The 22,288-nt window shown below is 43.2% G+C and overlaps 2 protein-coding genes across 2 annotated transcripts in view; both read right to left on the bottom strand.

Annotated features, from left to right (window-relative positions):
* Positions 1-127: 127 nt before the first annotated feature.
* nod2 (nucleotide-binding oligomerization domain containing 2) lies at positions 128-7,146 on the bottom strand. The gene is made up of 10 exons (XM_086107461.1): positions 6,318-7,146; positions 5,977-6,100; positions 3,843-5,586; positions 3,687-3,770; positions 2,920-3,003; positions 2,261-2,344; positions 2,103-2,186; positions 1,476-1,559; positions 1,321-1,404; positions 128-532 (listed from the first exon to the last, which is right to left on the bottom strand). Exons 1-10 carry the CDS (start codon positions 6,738-6,740, stop codon positions 460-462), a joined length of 2,868 nt encoding a protein of 955 aa, XP_085963587.1. The 5' UTR covers positions 6,741-7,146; the 3' UTR covers positions 128-459.
* A 4,654-nt stretch (positions 7,147-11,800) lies between these two features.
* The window catches only part of nkd1 (NKD inhibitor of WNT signaling pathway 1), a 35,224-nt gene continuing 24,736 nt past the window's right edge, over positions 11,801-22,288 (bottom strand). Inside the window, exons 7-10 of the mRNA XM_086107463.1 lie at positions 22,071-22,218; positions 19,820-19,901; positions 19,488-19,621; positions 11,801-18,906 (exon numbers count right to left, since the gene is read on the bottom strand). Coding sequence (XP_085963589.1) covers positions 18,371-18,906; positions 19,488-19,621; positions 19,820-19,901; positions 22,071-22,218 — 900 coding nt within the window. The 3' untranslated portion in view covers positions 11,801-18,370. The remainder of the gene's footprint in view (positions 18,907-19,487; positions 19,622-19,819; positions 19,902-22,070; positions 22,219-22,288) is intronic.

A 22,288-nucleotide genomic window follows, 5' to 3' on the forward strand; every position in this document is an offset into this window, starting at 1 on the left:
AGATATTTCGACCAGCGTTCCCCTTGTTGTAAATTGTATTTATTACATTATTTCTGCTGAATGTGTTCATGCTCTTTGAGAGCAATACAAATAATTAGGACGAAAAAAAACCCCACAGTCTCTGCAGTTGAATTAATATGGTCTACAGTATTGTATTCCCAGATTTATTTCCAATGGACAATAGAAGAATAGGAGATGAAGTAGGGCAATACAGTATCTTCATATATTCTATCAAGAGTAAAGGCAACTGTACTGATAATACGATGTAATATGACATTGTATTTCGTCACATCACCACTGGAAAAAAAAAGCAAAAACACATTTTACGTCAATAAATAAACTAGTCCATCTTCCATCTACACTACATGCATAAGTGTAAAGACTAGGTAAGCAAAGTTATCACATTTGTTGTCATTTTGATAAATACATATTTATATATATCTTTTTTTTTTTAAAGCATCAGAAGATGAGTCTTGATTCACGACATGTCATCTCTTCCACCTCCTCAGGGCTCAGGTGATTGTTCCTCAACCTGCAAAACAAATGCATCATCAATTGCAAGGAGCTTGCATCGGCTGCATAGGACGAGGATGAGCAAAGTGTGGCCGGTGAGCAAGGTCGACTCGCTTTTAGCTCACCGGTAGCGAGTCACACATTAAAGGAATCAAGGAATTTTATTGTCAAACCAACACACGTTTCCTGATGATATGGTACGAAATACGATACCCGAGGTTCCAGGTTAACCCAGTAAGTCCCAAGACTTTGGACAATAAAAAAAAAAAAAACAATGATTGATAACATAAATATATTTTAAAAAATGTAATCTATTGAAAATACTCAATTAAAAAAACGTAAATTAAAAAATTTTGCTTCAACATTTGCCATTTTTGATTGTTAATAAAATGAAAAAAATAGGGACATTTTACACATACATTTAAAAAACAGTTGATTCAATAATTAGGTTTGCTCAAATTTTAACATTTGAATTTGTAATTGAAATAAAGACTTGTGCACATCAAAGTCTCTATTTTATTAAATATTTAGTTTATTGCACACATATTGTAGTGGTACATGATGCTATTCATGAAGACGGAAAAGGTTCATTAACCAGCCACGGCCGGTCCCAAGTCCAGACAAAAAGTCTGAATTGTGTCAAAAAAGGGCAGCTGGTGTGAAACTACCAAAGAATTCATGGTATTTATGAGCATGATTTCACTCGCTACAACAAAGCATGAGAATAAATTAATTGGGTTATTACAATAAAAAAGCTCACCATCCCTAGCATAGGTCATAGAGTACAAACAGTGTTTATGCGCTCACCATACTGACTTGATACGCTTGTTATGCTCCAGAGCTTGAACTAAACAATCCACTCCCTCTCTGGTGATGCAGTTTTCGGTTAACCTTGTACAGTGAAGAAGAGGAAGAGGAATGAGTTGAAGGGTGGAGCACTTGCGCAAGAAAGCTAAACTTACCACAGGTCCTCCAGTGATGTGCCACTATTGAGCATCTTGGCCAGGGCACGAGCTCCGGCGCTGCCCACGCCATTGCCCACCAAACTGTCATTAGAAAAATATAGCGGGTAGTTACATTGTCAAGTCAGGTTCAATTCTCACTTTGGACAAAAATTTAAAAACGGCAACTTCTTGTTGGAGAGATGTTTGTTGCCTTCTGTCGAGGAAACCTTGAGCAAGGCATCGTTTCTACGACAATTCCACTTCAAATCTCTCTTTGCTAGCGTGTGATCTGATTTTTGTGAGTGGTGCACGACACGCACAAGTATAGTTGGGAGTAGAATATACCCTTAAGGGACCCATATTTAAATAGATATTATTTGAAAGGAATTCAACATTGCTGTGTTGTTTCAGGCCCACACCTTTCACCCAATTCTCTATTATCATCTTTGTTTTTTTTTTAATCTTTTGAGTTAATTCCCCCATCCCGTACACAACAATGGTATGGTCTTTCGTTATCAGCCACAAAACAGGAAGTGGCCATCTCGCGTACGGACAATCCAACCAACACATTTTCACATTCGGTTCTGCATTGTTGAATGCAAGCTGTATTGACAATGCATTTGACCTGAGAACAGAAAATAATACCTTAGCCATGCTAACGTTTTGCTGCCCTCCAGAGCACCAGCAATGGCCTCTGCACCTGAATCGCCAATCTTATTGCCCCAAAGCCTGAACAAATTCAATATGACACAATTAAGATGCATCTTGTTGTATATCATTTAGTATATAGACCTCTAACTTACCCCAAATGGGTCAACGAATGGTTGCATTCCAGCCCCTTAGCCAGCTGTTTGGCTCCTTCCGATGTTATATTGTTGTTGCCTAGCCTGAAACGAAGGAGAGCACACAGAGATTTCCAGTGACATCATGTACACCAGGTCACAGCCGCAGTGTGTGTGTGTGTGTGTGTGCGCGCGCGTAGCATTGTTTGATTGCCAAAATGGCAATTGACTTGATCCATGCTAACCGCTATCTATTATAGCTAAAGTCTCTGCTATTTCATTTTAAGCCAAGCTGCCAACTATTCCAAGTCATGAAGTGAAACAGTCTCAGTTTTGTTTCTGCTTGTCTTGACACCTGGCTAGATGGTGAGAGATTCTGGAATTTTGATTGTAGTTGTTTAAATTTGTCATCGTGTCATGTTTCCCAGTTAGCTGTCAACGTATTAGCCCTCATCTGAGCACACCTAAGGAAACTGGAAATTCTATGACATAGCTGACACCAACTGATGAAGGTAACAAATAAAAAACAAAACAAAACACGAGACCCTCTCCTCATTTTTTCATTTCAAGCCTACCTGTCCTAAAATTTGGATCTCCAACATGGCGGACAAACAAAGACTGATGATCGTGTGATCAAAATCTTCACCCATCCCCAAACACACCGTGAACACTGCACAAACCTCAAAGAGAGGAAATTCTGCTTGGTCTTCAGCAGATGAGAAACGTGTTGCGTACAAGCGTCAGTCAGCCTGTTGTTGAAGAGTCTAATAGGGAACACAGTGGTTAAGACGTGATTATATTCACCGATTTTAAACAACGACGTTTTTTTGCCTCCACCATCTAATGTGGATGGAGCGCGGTTTCAACGTTTGATGACCATTTTAGAGATTCACTATTAAAAAAGGGGTACGAGAGCCCATTCGTGAAAAAAAAAATGCCTCTGACACCAGTTTCACGACAGCATCTCACGTGGGTGGAGCATGGCGTCAATTTCAAGCATGCGCAATGAAAACGAGCTGTGAGGGCCCCTGGAAAAATGATCTGCCCCAAATCATTTTCACCGGTGAAGATAAAATTGAGTTAACATGTCTACCATGACAAAGCGAACTTTCAAGGACCCATGCTTGGAACTGAACATGAAGTGGGCTATTCCGGATTGATGCAACCATTTTAGGCGACATCTAGGGGCACTTTGGTGAACTCCGACAGGGGAATTGGCCCAAATAATCTGAAACAAGTGTTTTGAGACAGATCGGTGACTAAATGCAAAAGCCATTTTTGCCTAGAGTATCATCATCTGGATACGATCTAATGTGGGCCAAGCGTGATGTCAACATTTGATGATCATTACGAGGATTTACTATAACGGTAACAGCTAATTCCGATGGGTCATATTGGCAGATCTGCCTGCAAGTCTACACTGTAATATTATTACGACAAGGCTTACGCAATTTTCTGGAAGTTGTCGCACTGGATTCCCTTTGCCACCAGTTTTCGAATCCCTTCATCAGTGATGTTATTATTTCTGAGGCTGTTGAAGGGGCGGAGATACGTTATTCATGTGATCACAAGATCATGACGTATGGAAGCTTCTTATACTCACTAGAGGGACTTGCAAATATGCAAACAGGGAAGGAGCTGCTCAACACCCACGTCGCCCACAGAGTTGTTGTCCAGCTCGATTCCCACGGGACTCCTCAGATGCTTGAGCACGTAAGCCAGTGCTGTGCACTCCACGGGTCCGATGTTACAGTAGGTCATCTTCAGGTGGTCCACCTCCAACTGGCTCAACACCTCCTCGGCCATATTGCTCTCCCGCATCTCATAGATGCACTTGATGAGCCAGACAAAGCTCGGCATGGCGTGCATGCTCTTTTTTTCACCCCGAACTGGCGGGGGGATGGACTTGAAGTGTTTCTGCATGCCTTTGTGGAGGCAATGGACCACCTGTCGCGCTTTCCTCTCCACGGTGGTTGTCGGGGTGCAGTGCAGCCATAGGCGTCTGTGTCTCTTGGAAAGGAGACCGGAGACGAAAGTGGCTGTGATTTGTGAATTGGGGCTTTCGGCCGGCCCTTGGCGGTGGTCCACAGACAAGCAGGACCAAAAGCAGGTGCTACTGAAGTCGGCCTCCCTCAGCCCAAACAGCTTAGCTACAGCGGAGCGGTCCGCGTTGTTGGACAAAACAATGTAAAGCGCAGCGAAGAAACACTGCATGGTCACATGAAGGAATTCGTACTGAAGACTCTGGTGGAATGACATTTCATTGCTTTGGGTGAGGAAGCCCGCACAGATTTCCTTGTCCGTAACACAGCAGGTCTCCAGGTCAGTGCCAGTAAAGACATAACAGGAAGCTTCTACACCCTGGAAAGCAAGTTGACCCAGATGCAAGATGCCGCCCAGGTGCTCCTGAAGCAAACTGGCTCCCTCGGAACACTTCGAAGCGTTTTGGTGCTGCAAAAAGTGCTGCAGGATCATGAGGTACACGTCCGTTATGGTCTGCGGTGTCCCATCTCCACAGCCCAGCAGCTCTTTGTGGCACTGCGAGACAATCCAGCAAAGGACGGGACTGTGGCAAAGTCCAAATAAAGCTGTGTTGGCCTGAATGGATGCCAAGACTTTAGAGGCCACAGACGAGTCGTGGTGTTGTTTCTTGACAAAACAGTTTATGCCATCGGGGGAGAAGCCTTTAAGGAAGAGTTCTTTGCGGAGATGCTTCCTCAACGTTGGACCCACGGCCTCCGGACGACTGGTCACCACCTTCCGCACCCCCTTCAGGAGGGATCCCTGGAGCAAGTTGAACAATAGTACATGCACGGGGGCGGGCTGCGTGGGGCAGCAGACCCAGCGCTCGTCCGAGAAGCTTTGCTTTAGCTCATCAAGACCGTCAAATGTAATGACCACGAGGTGCGGGTGGTCCAGAATAAAGCGAAAGATCTCGTCCTGGTCGCGGTCGGGCCAGCAGCAGTGGTGGAAGAGTAGCTTTTGGACCGACAGCTCATTGAGTTCCGAATTCAGCTTACGACAGCTGAAAGGGAAGAGGAGGACGAATTCGGGGAGGGTGGCCCCTCGAGCCCAGAGAAGGTGTAGCCTCTGGAGTAAGGTGCTCTTACCACTGCCGGCATCCCCGGATATCAAGACCGTGTCCGCCTCCTGATTCACATTGCCCGCTGTACCTATGATGTCTTCTAAGCCCAGATGTCCTTGATCCTTGCAGTCCTGAGCCAGCTCCAGCTGGCCTTCAGTGTAGATGTCATCAAGCAACATGTGTCCAGTTCCTCCGTACGTACTGAGGAAGCTGGACTGGGCTGACACAGAACTGCGCAACTTCTTCTGATATATTCGGAGCTCTGTAATGGAGAGGTACACAAGGATCGATGTTGTGAAGAAAGGCTTAAACACTGTCTTGTCATTTTACCTCCTGATGACACAGCATCGGGAGAAAAGCATCGGTATGTTGCTCAAGGACACTTCAAAACGGGTTGAGAATAGAACCCACAACCTTCGAGATGGGAGATGACCACTCTGTCACGTGAGCCGTGTTACCCTTTTTTAAAATATTGCTTGATATTAAAATAAAACGGTGGTGTAACTGCTAAGTCCATTTGAACTCTGTTGGAATCCAAATAAGAATAAGAAGGACGTAAACAGACCTGGGGCCAAGTGCATAGTCACTGTACACTGACTCATGTCTGACTAACACGGAATGCTGATATGTACTGTATGAAATGATACAAAACCTTCGGGTGTGGTCTTCTCAGATTTTAGGTTGCACCCAGGCTGTTGCTTTTGCTCAATGTAGCGTAGCACCACGTTAGCTGCTGACTCGCCTTTCGAGCTCACGTGATCCAACAAACGTCTGGCCTGAGTGAGACAAAGGTTAATTTACACAGTGGTTAACTTTTTTTTTTTTTTTTTACACTTGTATGACAGTTTAAGAAAGCTCACACATCACTTTTTTTTTAAAAAATACACTGATAACCATATAATGGGAAACTTAGGGTGACAATTTCACACCGTCCCACATTCACACACACTGTGGTGCCATTTTCATGAGTGCGCATCTAAACGTTTGCGCTACCTGCTGCGAGGGTGTGTGTATGGGCAAGCGTACGTCTCCACAGTCCTCGTGGGTGAAGCATCCCGATTCCAGCAGAGCTTCCAGAGCTCCGTCCATGCAGCTTTGGAGCTCTGCCACCAGGGTGGGCCTTCGGGTCAGAAGCATCCCGGTGACACGCCCCGGGTCTTCAGGCCGGACCTCCCGGACTGCCTCGGCGAAGGCCTGGCACGCGGCCTCCCCCTTGGCGTAGACCAGGTCCAGCAGGTGCCTGGCGTTGGCATGAAGCGGCCTCCCCTGCACTCGCACGTTGTGGTAATCCTCCCACGAAAACTCCCCGCAGGCCAGGAGGACATCCAATACCCTCTCCAGGGGCTCGGGCGACCCGCTGGCACATAGACCACAAAGGATCTCGCTACGTTGCTTCAGCACCAGATCCTGGGCCATGGTCACCTTCTTGGAACACACGGCACGGTCCAGTGGATATCAGCAAGGAGTTGACATGGTGTCATAGTGGACGCTCTGAGCTTAATGCTCATGCCGCGGGTCCATCGTCTACATGCCTCATGCCTGTTTTCTTAGACGGAGCTTCCTCTTCTTCTTCCTCAATCTGTAGCAAAGTGAAACTGTTTCAAAGTTTCACACACAGAGGCTTTAGCACGTACGCACTCACGTACACCACCCCCCATACACACACGCTGACATACAGTATACAATTCTACACTGTCACACACACATGCACTGACACACGCAAACAAACACCGACACTGGCGTGCTCATATACACGCGCGCGCGCACGCACGCAAACGAACACTGAGAAACGCGTCCTCTATGCACGCGCACACAGTAAAACATTCAACGATCGACTTCCTCTTTCTGGACCCTCTCTGGGCAAACGGTCCTCGACATTCAGGAAGTACTTTTGCAGCAGTGCAAGTCACACAAAGTGATACAAATACAGGTACACGGATAACATCATACCAACTTTGTCATTAAGATACTCTACCAGTATAATGAAATCTATACTCATTTTTTTTCTTGGGTATGCCCTTTTTTTAACAAATATCGAAAACATAAAGCCTTCTCGTCAAAGCTTCAAAGCTATTGTTTAGAAATGTAAATGTGATATTTGATTACCTTCTTTTAGATCCAGAAAAAAATTATTGCAATTCGTGAATACACACGTACGTTTTTCGAATAAATAATACAAATAATCAGTTGCCTATGTGGGTTCTCTATAATGAACTAGAAAAAAAACTACGACAAAGAATTACATTATTGTTGACTTTCCCTTCAAATGTTATTTTACTTACATTAAGCGCTTTGTTACAGCTGCCGCTGTTGTGAAAGCGCTACATAAATCAGCATGTATTGTATTATTTTTACTGACAAATTATTGCCTACAAAATGTGTATTGAAGGGAAAGACGGAAGAAAGTAAGATTATTTTTGTTGCTATTACCTTTTTTTAACAGAGGCCTTTTAATATATTTATGATAAAAATCCAGCGAAACTATTGCGCTCATTTATGGATTCCGTTGGTGTGGGCTGTAAAGGCAGATTAGGTGCAACTCGGGAATCAGGCCACTTGATGTCGCTGTTGCATTAATGGTCAACAAAGGCAGCTTTGGCTAGCACACTTCGGTTTGAAGATGTCATGTTGCACGTGTATGTATAGCAATAACTATCGTACTACAGCATATACTGTATGTATTAAAATTCAAGCTTCAATGTTAAAGTAACATTTTTATTAGTCGCAGACGTGAAAAATTAAGTCAACTTGTGTCAAACAAATACAAACTAACACTACTCAAATTTGTATCACACGGTTTTTTTTCAAACAATTTCTGCATGTCTGTTCTGTGGTTATCGTCAAGACCTTTTACCATCCAAACTTGCACTTCCTGTTCTATGGTAATCATTAGTTTTTCTTACATATTTTTAACCATCAAAGTTAAATTTCCTCTTCCATGTTTATCATCATACCGTTTTCTTTTATTACATTTGAGAGTTCATTTTCTGTTGTTCTGTTATTGTCACAATTTTTGCCATTCTAACTTTATTTCCTGTTCTACGTCTGTCATCACACTTTTCCTGTTCGCCATCAGTGGTCCCCTTCTGACGGAGCTTAAGTCTCACAAGATTCTCTAAAGTCTTGCATAATGTCACACTTGATTTCCAACACCACTTTTGCAATTTGGAAAGTCACATCACTCGGGCCTCTGCCTTCAAGGTCACGTCCAGCTTCTCCCTGACCTTCAGAGTGTTGTGACTTGAGACTTGTTGGACATTCACGACCGTGCCTCCCCTGTGCAGGACCCTCTTTCAAGTGCGCCCGTCCCCCCGTGTTACAGAGGCACCTTGCAGCTCAACATCCCCCCGCGTTCACTTTGTACCTTCGACAGCACGCCGCCACATCAAAGCGCCGCCGCCTCCAGCTTTGATGTTTTGCCGAAATAGAGAAAGCGAGAGAGAGTGAACGAGAGAGTCTAAGAAAGAAAAAGCTAGCCGTGATATAAGGGGCTGTCAGGGACATAATTCAGGATTAGCTCTCATACACAATGCTAGAACACTCTCACATGCACAACTGAAATTCTGAAAAGTTCCAGAGCAAAGCAACCACTTTGATGCGATGGCTAAATCACTATCGCGTCAAAGCCAAAAGATAAGTGGAACTGCAGTGTTAACGTAAGCAAACTTAACCAGAATGATCCTCTGATAATGAATGTGGTAACAATTTTCGGCTAAGTTGTTGACCTTTTATTGTTGTTTTCTGATTTATCCAAAACAAATTTATAAAATTGAAATTGCAAGCTAATATCACTTTCCATATAAAAAATAAATAAGTTTAGAGTGAAAATGGGCCATCCTCACTGGATGGATCCTTTAAGACATGAGGATTTTTTTTTTTCAATTATGAAAAAAAAATGTATAATGCCTCCTTCGCTTGTAAAAAAAAAAAAAAAAAAAAGGAATTATAAATCAATAAATGGTCGCTACGCGTCATCTACAGTTGAGTACAGAAACCACGATTTGTTTTAACCCCATACACTCTAGTTTCCTAATTGAACACACCCGAAAACAGTCCTAAGTGTTTTTATTTCTTGCCCCCTGTCAGCAGACATAAAAGGCAGGCCCTGCCAATTAGCATTAATTCCTCTCCCCCCAACACCATGCTTTGGTTTCCCGCTCTTGAGTAAGCGGCGTATTGCCATCATTTGCATTATCCGTGGCACATCGGCTTTGAAGTCGGGAGGATTGGGCGGAAGAAGAAGGCTCCGCTTATTATCCGACGTGGAAAAAAAAAAGTGTTCAAAGGCCACAGATTGAGTGGAACAGATGTACATTAGCATTGCTCCTGTGCTGCTAACACTTTAGCATCTTGACTGTTTTTTTTTGAGTGAATTTTGCACCCCGCTGAGTTGAATTCACACTTCAAAGATGCAGCGAGTGAGACATACTCTCATTTACATGAACATGCTTTTAAGTCAACGGAAGTCATCTGGCTAATTGACAAACTACCTTACCCAACTGACTGGGTAGCTAGCTAACTAATTGACTGACTGGCTAATTAGCCGACTCCCAAGTTAAGTATTCAACTAGCTTGCAGGCAAACAACCTAACTGACTGAATGACTAACTTGCTACCGAGATATCTAGTGAACTATCGTTCAAGCTAGCTAACCAGCTACCTCACCAAATGACTGACTAGCTAGCAAGCTAGGTAACAGACTGAATATATATAAATAACTAACTCACCAGTTAAATGTTGTATTATTTTGTTATTTTATGTTAACTGTTCTGTTGATGGCGGCGCGGGTACCCGCAGCGGCTCCTCTCTCTTCTGTGGACATATTTGACAATAAAGTTGACTTGACTTGAAATGACTAGTTAGATGCCAGATTAATTGACTAACTGACTGACTTGCTAAACAGCTATCTAATCAACTACCTCACCTAATGACTGATAAGCTAGGTAACTAACTGACTGGCCTGTTAACTAGCCATGAAGTAACTAACTTCACCTCACGAAATGACTGATCAAGATATAATAACACAATACTAATTATAATTCTTCCATTTTGGAGTCAGGATATAACATAAAATGAGGAAAAGGTGAGCACCTGTGAATTTCCTTGTTTTTGCATGTATTTATTTTTTTTACGCTCGTGTGACAGAATGTTCACTTAAATCATCATCTGTATAGAGTTTTAATGGGTGACAGTTTGACTCCCACAAAATAACACCATGGCGTTGTTTCACTTTGGGCCATTTTTATGTACTTAACATATAAGTGTGTTCAATTTAGGCCTGTGACACTGGAAGTGTCAAGAGATTGAAGTGCTCTTAAGGTGTCACTTTAAACACGCATTTATGCTTACAAATGTGCATAAATCGACCACAAAAGTTTAAGTTTGCAGTGTAATGGCTAACAAATGTACCATGTCAGTCTAAAAAACAGCCGTGAAACTGTTTGGTCTTGCTTTAAAAATCTCCATATTTTATCCTCTTTGTGGAGGTGGGGGAGACCAATCTTATGGCCCGGAGCCGGACGCTCTGCGGTAGCCCGGGCCGGAGATAAGCTGCTAAAGCTCCTACATGAAAGCAGCGAGTGCTGAGCAGCTGTGCTCACACATTTGGAATCACGACAGCTTTAGATGCTGTAAATACATGGGGGATTGTCACATTACCAACCACACTTAAAGTGGGGTCATATTTTTTTTTTCCTTGAATTTTGTCCCTCCCTTGATGTCTCAACAGGGACACACTTTGACAATGAGCACGGGGCTATGCTGTGACATGGCTTGGCTTCTACATGGTCATGGGGACGACTCAGCCAGTACTGGATTTGGCATGTGGCTCAGAAGGTCCCCGGTTATGGAAGTGGGTACTGTTCTTCATCACATGTGATGATTGCATGTCGCAAGTCTTACTAAAAGAAAAAAAAAATGAATGCGTAAAGTCAATTTCCCCTCTAGGGCCACAATTATAGGGACCTTCTCCTTCCTTATTCTTTTAGATGTGTGCACATGAAAGCATTTGCCTGAAACCAAATGCAAAGAGGAATGTTTGCTACAATGAGATTCATTGTCTCTTTTTGAGGGTGGGTCTGGGAGGGGTTACACTTGGGCTCTAGAGGGCACTACAGGGGCGTCATGTGTCTCACAAGAACTCGTTGAACTTTGGTGACAACCCGAATACAACAAGGAGCGAGCACTAACGTGGATAACCCTTAATGAATAAATATTACAAAATATATTACCGTGTTTCCATGTTATATTATTGTTATTATGAAAACTTGATGTTCTAGAGGAAAAAAAACAAGGGCAGATTCGGAACCGCCGCAAAATATAAATCTAGAAAAGTTTACTTGCATCTCTGATTAAAATATTGTGTCAAACTTTGTTGACCGGTGCAGATAATATACTCAAGTGGCCTATGGAGGAGTTACCATGTTGGTGATCGCTGGTGTATAACATGAACAGAAAACAACAAGCTCGGGATTATTAATAACAGGTTGATACTTTAATAAAAAGGTACGTGGCCCCTAAACGCTAATCCACCACCTCGGCACAGATACGCTGTCCAATAAATTAAGCAACGAGTCAGCTACATGAGTTGAAGATGTTATGGCTACAAAACATTAGGATGGGGGATGTAAATTGGGGTACACTTGCGTCTTTTAACAGGCAAGTCAAGTCAAACGTTACTTTACAATAATATGTTCTATGCGGCCCCAGTAGTCGAAGCACGGCATTCCGATTAATATTGCATTTGTGGGATATGAATCAAGCAGCAAAATCCACCCATTTTTATCCATCTGCGGGGGCGGCCATTTTGCCACTTGCTGTCGACTGAACATAACATCTCAGTGCCTAAGGCCTCAGGTAATGACAAATTACGGCTATTTTCCGGAGTCGGTCTTGTGGCGTTGGAAAGTTGAGTTCTTGGCTGTATTATTCTAAAGAAAACGTTTGACTTGACTTCCCCTTTAAAAAGTGGGGAAATGGGTGATTAGCAAGGAGGAAAGTGGACACTAGACTGAAATGACAGATTTGCTTCCCAAAAAAAATAAATAAAACATAAGATGCTCAAAAGACATTTGCAAACAACTCATCCCAACCCTCAACAGATACTCAAGCACGGATCCATACATTGCGCACACTGCCGTTTTCGTTAGATTTTCCACGCGCTTCGGTCATATCAGCATGATCGGACAAAATGCCTTTTGTTGGATATAACCAGGCTGTGTAATGCCTTTTTTTGTGGTGGGGAGGGAGCAGAGGGTGCACTAACGTCACTGGTGCATGGATGAAAAAGTTTGCAATTAAAAAAAAAAAAAAAGGCAACAATAAAAGCTTTTGAATTGTTTTAGGGTGAGAGGGGGCGCAAATGTTTGTGAAAAGGCTGCTCTATGAACATGAAAGAATTTTGGACTGTGCTGTCGGGTAAATAAGTGAGGATCCACTTTTCTAAAATAAGATGCGTCTTGGTTTCGGGCGTGACTGATCGCCTCACCCTAAATTCCTCGCTAGTGGCGACCAATCGGAGCACGGCGTGACCAATTTCTAAGCTGCGACGACATATGTGACCACAAAAAAAAGCAAAACGGGTTGAGGAAGTCAACGTATGAGGCCCAGCTGGATACAGCTCACCCACCCCCTTCACTAACCCTCCGCTTTAGGGTGGCCTGCAGCTGTGAGACAAACGCGGTGTGCGGCATTCCTACTTACCCTCAAAATACACGCTGATGGCAGACTTGGCGATAAAATAATAAATAATAGGGCAAAACATTCATAAGATGAGCCCGACAGATTATTCTATTCCAGTCGGATACATTTTTAAGACAGTGTCAGCTGCGTTTTCAACGTGGGGTGCGGAGGGAGGACAGTGAGTATGGCGTCAACTGTGTCGGTTATTTTGAGGGTGATGTGTGGCTTTACAAGTTTGCAGTTTATGTTTTTCAGAGAGTGTGCAGGAGAGCATCAACTCTGATATAAATTTGAAGGGGGTTTTATTCAGATATTTGTGATATGAGAGAGGGGGTGCGCCAACATTTGTGATGATGAAGATGTGCTGCTCAAAAGGTTGGCAATTTTTTAAAAAACTATAAAAGCTTGCACTTTTTTGAAGGGGTACAGCAACTCGGCCTCAGTTTGGATATTTTTTTGTGGGGGTGGGAAAGGCTGGGATACACATTTGATTCAAAATGTCGTTTTTTGTGGGGGCGGCGTTTCATTCATTCATGTCAATTTTATTGTCATGTTTGGGGAAGGGTGTGGGAAGGGCTTTTTTTGTCAATTTTGAGGGTGCACTGTAAATAGATTTGGATCAAAAATAGCTCTATGGTGTTCAATATGTCATCTTTTTAAAAAAGGTTTTGAAGTTTGTCTCCCCCCCTCCTCCCAGACAAACATGTTTCAAATAAAGAGAATTCTCTTCCAGCACAAAGTGTCAGCAAGGTAAGAGAACTCTCTATATGGGACAAAACTTTTAACCTGCGTATCAAAAATAACCTAATTTTTTTGAGAGTTGTTCTGTAACCATTATGGGTTATTTTTGGGGTCATTCTGTACAAAACAACCCATTTTGGGAGGCCATTTTGTACAAAACAAACCAATTTTATGGGTCGTCTCATTGGTTATTCATTTGACTCAATGTCTTGGATTACATGAATAATTCAAAACATTGGGTCAAGCTGACCCAAGTGGCAGTTGCTCCATTTTTTTTTTTTACCCATAACTCATTTAGATTACTTTCGATCAAACTGTTTTTACTGAGGGTGTGAACAGGTGTGCCGATAGTTGAGATTTTAAAAGGTTGGCAATTAAAGTTTTTCTAACGCTTTGTGAAGGGTATTTGTGGGGGGGGGTGTCAAACAGACGGGATGTAGAAGGGGATTTTGGAGCCCCCAAAGGAGCTCTATTTGAATTCTACTGTGAACAGTGGAGACTTTAGCTGCATTAAGCGCTCCAGCAGACTCGCGCCATGTGGTCGCTCCGCAATGTTGTGGGCGTCCAAGTTTATGGTGCGTGCCTGTCACATCATGGGATAGGCAGGTGAACGGACAGGCAACCAGGGTGGGCTGCAGACAGGCAGGCCACAGACTTTACTGGATACTGAGACCCCCCGGCGTGGGCAATGGAGACAGCCGAGGAATTTAGACAGCTGGGAGAGTCACAACACAAACAAACTGTTGTTGGTGGCGAAACAGTCCATAGTGTGTGTGTGTGGGGGGGGACAAAAAGAGTGAGAAGCCATGAAAACAATTTTCTAATCAGGCAGTTAAACGAGAGCCACTGTCACACTCGTTTCAGCGTTGGCTTAAACGCTGAATGTAAAAAAAAAAGTTTCGCTTCACTTAATGTCCGAAAAGCAGGATCTATCGTCACGTGCATGTCTCTATTCATTTCCACTTCAACCTGTGAAGATACTAGAACAATCGCAGCAACATTTTTGATTTTATGAATGTTAAGCCTTTTTCTGTCTAAAAGCGCTCACGATAGACAAAAGGCTTGACGTCACTTGATGTCCAAAAATGACCAGCCTTCATCACCAAAATGTATGTACACATCTGTACTCATGCCGACGTCAACCTTTTTTGAAAATATCAAAACAATTGCCCGAATATTTGGGAGTGTTCTCTCCATAGAAAAAGCTGAACTTCACATCATATCACAAAACTGCCATCAAACTTCGCCCAAATGTCTGTTTACATCTCGACGTATGCCCACTTCAATCCACATTAATATTGGTGACAATTAATTGTGGTTCTCTGACGTTAAGCAGCATTCGGCTTTTTCAGGGAAAAGGTTTAACGCTCAAAAAATACAAACTATTGGGATGAGCGTCCTCATATTTTCAGAGGGTGAAGATCAGCACTTGGGAGGAGTGTACCAAGATGTGAATGAAAAAGTTTTCAAAAAAGACATTTCAGAATTTTTGGGAGAATGCGCACAGGTGGAAGGGGGACTGCGGTCCATCATTTGAAAAAGACGACTTGTTTTTGTTTTTTGGGTTGGGTGGCTGAATTAGAAGGTGGCCAAACAGTGAAGAACCATTAATTGTGAGGGTATGCTCACACACACACAAAAAAAAAAACCCCCAGACATTTTGGACTCGCACAATTAAATTTGAAACAATGACAATATGCAGCTGGAAAAAAAAAAATAACGAAAGCATGTCTGAGCTTGTTTTCAATCCAGGTCATTCATCAGAGCGCCTAAAGCAGATTGCGCTTCTGATCTCACCTGCGATTGATCACAAGCGTCGTCTTTGAACGCATCACAGGACTGACACGTGCAAGTCACGAGTCAACATTGTGGCAGCGGCTTCAAAGTAACGTTTGATTTTTACTCGTATGGCGTCTTGATGAAACTGCACGGATGCCTTTAAACCGCGTAAATTTAACGGGCAGAGTAATGCATCGTTACCAACGGTCATATTCAGTGATTTGCTTTATAACTGCTGTGAGAAACGGCGCTTCTGCTTCGAAACTTAAATATCTTATCATGATACCAGCATCACAAAACGAGATTTTCCCATCCCATTAAAATATTTGTTTAAAAAAAAGTCTTTCTTCAGTCAGTTGAGAACATGTCTCACTTCTTTCAGATTGTGACGTCCAAATTACGAGAAACGTTTGTTTAACCTTTTCAGGGGTTACTGCGGTGGACGGCTCATCATGTTATGAGGTTACAGAGTGCACGAAAGGGTTGAATACGTTTTTTTCTAATGATATATTTTAACCACCCATCCATTATCCGTACCAATGATCCTCACGAGGGTCGCGAGCATGCTGGAGCCTATCCCAATTGACTGAGCGGTAGGCGGGGTACAACCTGAACTGAACATTTCGTTTGGCTGCCGCTGCTCAACCCGTATTGTATTTTATTGTTTTTGTTCTTGTAAAGTGTCCTTGGGTGTCTTGAAAGGCGCTTATAAATAAAATGTATTATTATTATTATTATTATTTTAACCGTTTCCATGTAATTTTATTTTTTGTATTTAAGAACAACCATGACAGACAACGTAATTATTTTCTTTCATTTTTCAAACTATGAATTGTGGGGAACCACAATGAAAGATTGTTTTTGTGGACGTATACACACAAGCGCACACACGCACCTACTTCCCCGACATACAGTACAAAAGATCTTTGAGCAGTCACATTATATTGCTTGAACATACTTCCTTGACACCAATTACCACTTTCCAAAAGACAGGGCTTTGGCACCATTTTAGAGCATCTCCGGGTCTTATAAAAGAGCACTAAACATGACAAGAACTGCAATTTAGTAACATTTTCAGCGAATAGCAGAGCCTCAGTTCCAAAAAAAAAAAAAAAAATGCAAATAGGTAAATACTGAGCCACAAATGGGTTTTAACTTTTCCATCCCTCCCCTTTAATAATGTATAAAATGATGTTCTCTTTTTTTTTAAATTGCTTTTGTGTTATTTTTGTCCTTATTTTTGCTCACGCTGCTACGATCCCGCTGATGTCCTTTGAAGTCAAGCAAAAATTAGCTCTTGAATGCGAATTGCGTTATTTGTCAAAACACTGTTGAGAGTTGGGACTTTAAGTCATTTGGTTGTGAAAAAAAGGAAGACAAAAAAAAAACTGTGATCATGTGGTATAAAAGTGTAAACAGATGGGCATGCGAGATTAAACCAGAAAGAGACGAGGAAAGAGAGAGAGGGTGTCACTGTAATACAAAAGGATTCTGCACAGTCGTACAAAAGTGGAAGCAAAAAAACACTTTTACAGCGTCGATGCAAAATTGTCACATTATCAATAAAGCTTATAAAAATTAATAACAATATATAGAGATATATATATATACCTTATATACAGTCAGAGTTAGTCAAGGTAACGAGCGCTACTGCAGATCGAAAAAAAATAAATGAAAAAAAGTGAAAATTAGGATTAAATTAGAGGTAGCAGCAGATTCTGGATTTTTTTTTTTCCTCAGCATTTTCCTTCCAACATTTCGGGATACTCAAATCGGATTCTTCATTTTCCACTTTAAATACTTGCACGGCCACAGAATGTTTTTTTTTTGACAGACACAAGTGTCGCAACACACGCGCACGCACACGCACGCACACACACACACACACACACACAAACGCACACCCACACACAAACGCACACACACACACACACACACACACACACACACACACACACACACACACACACACACACACACACACAGCTTCCATCATAAGTGTTCATCCCTACATCACAGTCTTGCTTCGGCCTCTTGTCTTAGTGGTCTGGAAAAGTTCTGATGGGTTGGCCCCGGCACCAAACCAACATGGGCACCACAACCGTGTAAAAAAAAGGGCTACTAGCTTAATGAACGGTGGGTCCCTCTGTGGTCCCAGCCATGATCCTCCTCAGTACTCTAGTCCTGAATCCTCTAATAGGTTAATAACAATGATTTATCTTGGCCCCTCATCCCCTCTGACTTCCTATGTCACCCTCAATATTTGGGTCCGCATTTCTTGTGTCAAGGAAGATCCCCAGAGGCCACAGGGTTGGAGAAGCCATTGAGGATTGTAAAATGGTGATGGTCCCACTCCCGTAGGCCCTTCCAATGTTACTGTATCAAAGAGGTTAACAAAGGGTCCCCAAGTGGCGTGGCCCTTCAGAACTGGTCCAAGTGGCGGAAGGGATTGTGGTGGTACTCTTGCGGGTCCACCCCTACTTAATGTGTTGAAGAAGCTCCATCAGGGACCCCAAGTGGGGCATCGTTCTTGATGAGCAAAAGCACTTTCTTTCGGTGTCCAGGATGTTTCCAACAGGTCCTAACATGGGCAGACACTCAGGGGTGGTGGTTTCGACCTTAAGGGTGCCAAAGTGGGGTGGCTGTTGAAGAAGTGGTAAGAGCGGTTCCCTAAGCATCACAAAGCTGGACAGGAGACCGGGACTAGGAGAAGCGATGGTGGCAATGGTGGTGTTTATGGTGGTAGTGGCAGCACTCCAATCCCAACTCAACTACCTTGGTCAGCCCCCCCCTCACCCCTTCCTATGTCAAAGAATTTCTAAGAGGGTCTCAAAGTGGGGTGGGTGTTCAAGACTGGTAGAAGTGGTGATAGTGGTGGTGGTGTTCGTGGTGATGGTGGTGCTCGTGCCGCTGCACAAGTTGCGCCAGCCGGCCCTCGTAGAGCAGAACCCCGGGCATCTCCCTCACCTGCTCCTTCTCCACTCCGGGCCCCACCAGGGTGCCGAGTGCCCGGCATGCCTGGTGGTCCTTGGAGCGCTGCTTGTGCTTGCGGTAAGGGGCGGCCGACTGGTGAGGGGGCGTCTGGCTGGGGAGTACCGGGGGAGCTGGGAGACCCCTGCTCCGCATCACCCGGCCGCTGAGCTGAGCAGTGGGAGTGCGGCTGTGGGTCTTGGGGGAGCGAACGGCGGCTTTCGCAGAGTCTTGGCCTCGTGTCCGACCGAGATTGAGGCCCTCGGGAGGGCTGACTTCTGTGGCAGCTTGCAAACGGCGATGATGGTGAGGCTGCGAATGATGGGAGTGGCCGTTCTCTGGCTCGTGGGATCTAGAGCGGGTCTGGTTGGACGACCGGGTCTGGGGTTCTACCTTGGTCTGCTCTGTAGTCGCTTTGAGACAAATACATGCAGGGTGGTTATTTTAGAGCGGGTCTGGTTGGACGACCGGGTCTGGGGTTCTACCTTGGTCTGCTCTGTAGTCGCTTTGAGACAAATACATGCAGGGTGGTTATTTGAGGTGTGTCTCGCCCCCCCCCCCCCCTCCCACTCCCTCACCGCCGATGACTCGTAAGCCACCGTGATGAAGATACAGTGCCACTTTCAAGCAACGGTCAGACTACACTGAATGGAACATTATCATATCGAAACGCCCACATCCCCCAAGGGTGTGATACCCGGCTGGCTAACATGTCAAAAGTTAAGCAGAGCCGCTTTTAGTTTTGTCAGATGCACAGGTTAGCATCAGTTCATAGTTTTAGCTTATTATAACATTTTTGAAGGGGTGTCAATGCTTGTATTGTTTTCACTTTTCCCAACATGGATCGGTTCCTAAACCTCTGTGCTGTATTTCGATGAAATGATGGCACAGAAAAGATCTTCAACACTAGGGAGTTTTAAACGAGGTAAAAATGTTGTATGTCGCCCAGATGTTTGCACTGGTAGCGCCGGAGCATGCGGGAGGGTCCACTCACCCGTCCCAAAGCGGGATGTGTAGTTCTCGATGCCAGCCAGGTCCAAATAGTGGTTCCGTCGCTCCAGGTTCTCGTCCACGCAGTGGCGCTGGCAGCCCGGCTGGCCGTGGCCGTGCTGGTCGCTGTGGTGGCGCCTGGGAGGGGAAGCACCACCAATCATTTTAAGAGAGGTTCATCACAGGCCAAACGAGTGCTCCCTTGTGATCAGGCAGCCATTGTCGGAGCAGATGGGGAAAATCACAGGTCTCAGAAAACAAACGCACCAAGTAAACATTTTCAAAGGGATAGGGTGACTGACGCAAAAAGTACAAGAGGCAAAAGTGCAGATTTACCGTATCAGCGCTCGACTTTTCTTGTCTGCGCCCTTGGGGTCTTCGACGCACTTGTCATTTCTCTCCCTTGGGTGGGACGCATCTGTGTCAGGGGAAAAAAACAGAAGGCTATTATCAATGAGAACAACACACACACACACACACACACACACACACATGCACAACAACAACAACAACTTCAGTCACACAAGAAGAAAGCAACCTTTGTTTCGGGTTTTTACTTTGAAGATCTACAGAGGAGGTGGAAGAAGAAAAAAAAAACAACACAGCTTCATTTATTCAATTTTCAACTCCCGGCATCTTCTAAATTAAATATGGGAAGAATAGAGTTAGAATAGACTTGAGAAATAGTTTAGCAATAAAGACGCCAGATCTGAGGCAGGCTGAAATTAGCATAAAGGCGAACAGGCGATGTCGGAATCTCTTGAGGTGTATTTATAACTGTAAAAACAGGACGAAGGCTGGTAAAAATACATGGATGTATATTTTTGTGCTACTTTTTTCCCTCTCCCGAGTCGTCATAAAGAAAGGTGAACATCATCAGATTTTTTTGACAGCTCGCTTTTCACTCATATTTTTTTTTGATCGTTTTATCCACATCTTTTGATTTTTTTTTACGCTTTTTGTTAACTGATTGATTTGTTGTTTCACAACATTTCTTCCCATTTGGATTTTTTTAAAGTCCTTTGGCAAGTATTCATGTTTTACAGTTTATTTCACTCACATTCTCAGCAATATTTCATTCATTTTTATGCCGGCACTTCCTTTTATTTTTGACATTTTTATCTTATCATATCCCGACAAGTTTTCCACGACGTTTCTGTATTTTTGGGGCAATTTACACAGACTTCATTTTCGGAAACTTTCACATGGACCATTTTCACTCTGATTCTTTTATATTATTTACCACAGTAATTTTTGACCAATTTGTCTCATTTGTTTTGTACATTTTCTTCAAGGAAGGCTCCATTAATTTTAAATATGTGGCTTGATTAATAGGGATTAATTGCTTGAACCCTGGAAAAGATAAGAGCTGAAAAATGCACCTCTATATTGATATATTGTATTTCACTTTTATGGCAACATTTTCTACGCATGGGTATGTCCATGTTGGGTCCAACAATACGTAAGAGGTGCAATTTACTGCTGGATAATAGACACACCGTAGACAACAAGGAGGACACAAAGAAAAACAATGCCATATTGCACAGCAAACATTTGCATAGGGTCAACCAGAAACAGTAAGCAAGGTACACAGTAGCATTTTACTTTCCAATTTTTACAAAAAGCGTACTAAAAAAAGTTTTGTTGAGCCCATGGTGTGGACAAGGACGGTACAAGCACGTGCGTGGGAGGGACAAGTAGTGATTTACAGTTGTAGATGACACACCCAATGTAGGTGATATTAAAAACCAACACTGTGCCGAGTATTTTTAACGAGCAAGAAGTTGATGAAGGAGATGATCTTAAATGCCTGGGGGAGGATCTCTCAAACCTTCACCATCACTGGCACAGGTGGCGATATTGTGGGGCATTATTTCCATATGGTGAGCGGAGCACATTAATTATATTTTTATGACAGCATTTCCTTTTTGCAATGTTTCACGTGTGGACAATTTTTGCAGAGTTTTTAGAGAATTGTCAAACTTTTTAACCATTTTCAAACAACGCTTCACATACTCTGTTTCAAACTTCCAGCAACTTCTAATAGAAGCAGGGGAAAAAAGTATTCAGAAGAGACCGAGAAATTAATGAGGATGCCAGCTAGATCTGACGCAGGCTGAAATAAGCATAGGGGCGAGCAGGCTATGTCGGAATCTCTTGAGGTGTATTTATAGCTGTAACAACAGGACAGAAGCGAGGGAACACAGAGAGAGAGAGAGGGGGGGGGCAGAAAGAGGTGTGACCCCCAAATAAAACGGCAATTAAAAAATATTGCTATTTTTTGATGTTCTACTCATTTTTCCACAATTTACTTTTTTTGTATACTTGCATTACTAAAATATTCATAATTTATTTTTACTACTTTTCCAATTCTGTCCATTCACTGACTTTTTACTCCTTTAACAATTTTCACTCATTTACTTGGAAATTTTTACTGATGTTTTTTTCGGAGGGGGGGGGGGACAAATTCTTGATAATTTTCACAATGACAAAAATAAGTTGATCATTTCAACTTATTTTTGTCATTCAATCTATCACATTCCCTATGATGAATTGAAAAATGTTTATACACAAATCCAAGGGGTACCTGCGCTGCCCTGCGTGCAACTCCTCCATCTCTGGCTGGAGTCTGGCGCCACTGACAACTTCACCCGCAAGGTCTTACTGCTGCTGGGAGAATGGTTGACAGAGGCATCCACCACTTCGTATATGGTGTGGAGGAGACTTGTGATGTCCTGCAAAAAGATGGTCACACAGAGGGACATGACTTTTTTTTTCACATTACTCTGCCAATTTTGGATATAG

This window comes from Hippocampus guttulatus, chromosome 3 (genome assembly GCF_054856545.1).
Source record: "Hippocampus guttulatus isolate MCC_2025c chromosome 3, RoL_Hgut_1.0, whole genome shotgun sequence".
Classification (NCBI taxonomy): domain Eukaryota; kingdom Metazoa; phylum Chordata; class Actinopteri; order Syngnathiformes; family Syngnathidae; genus Hippocampus; species Hippocampus guttulatus.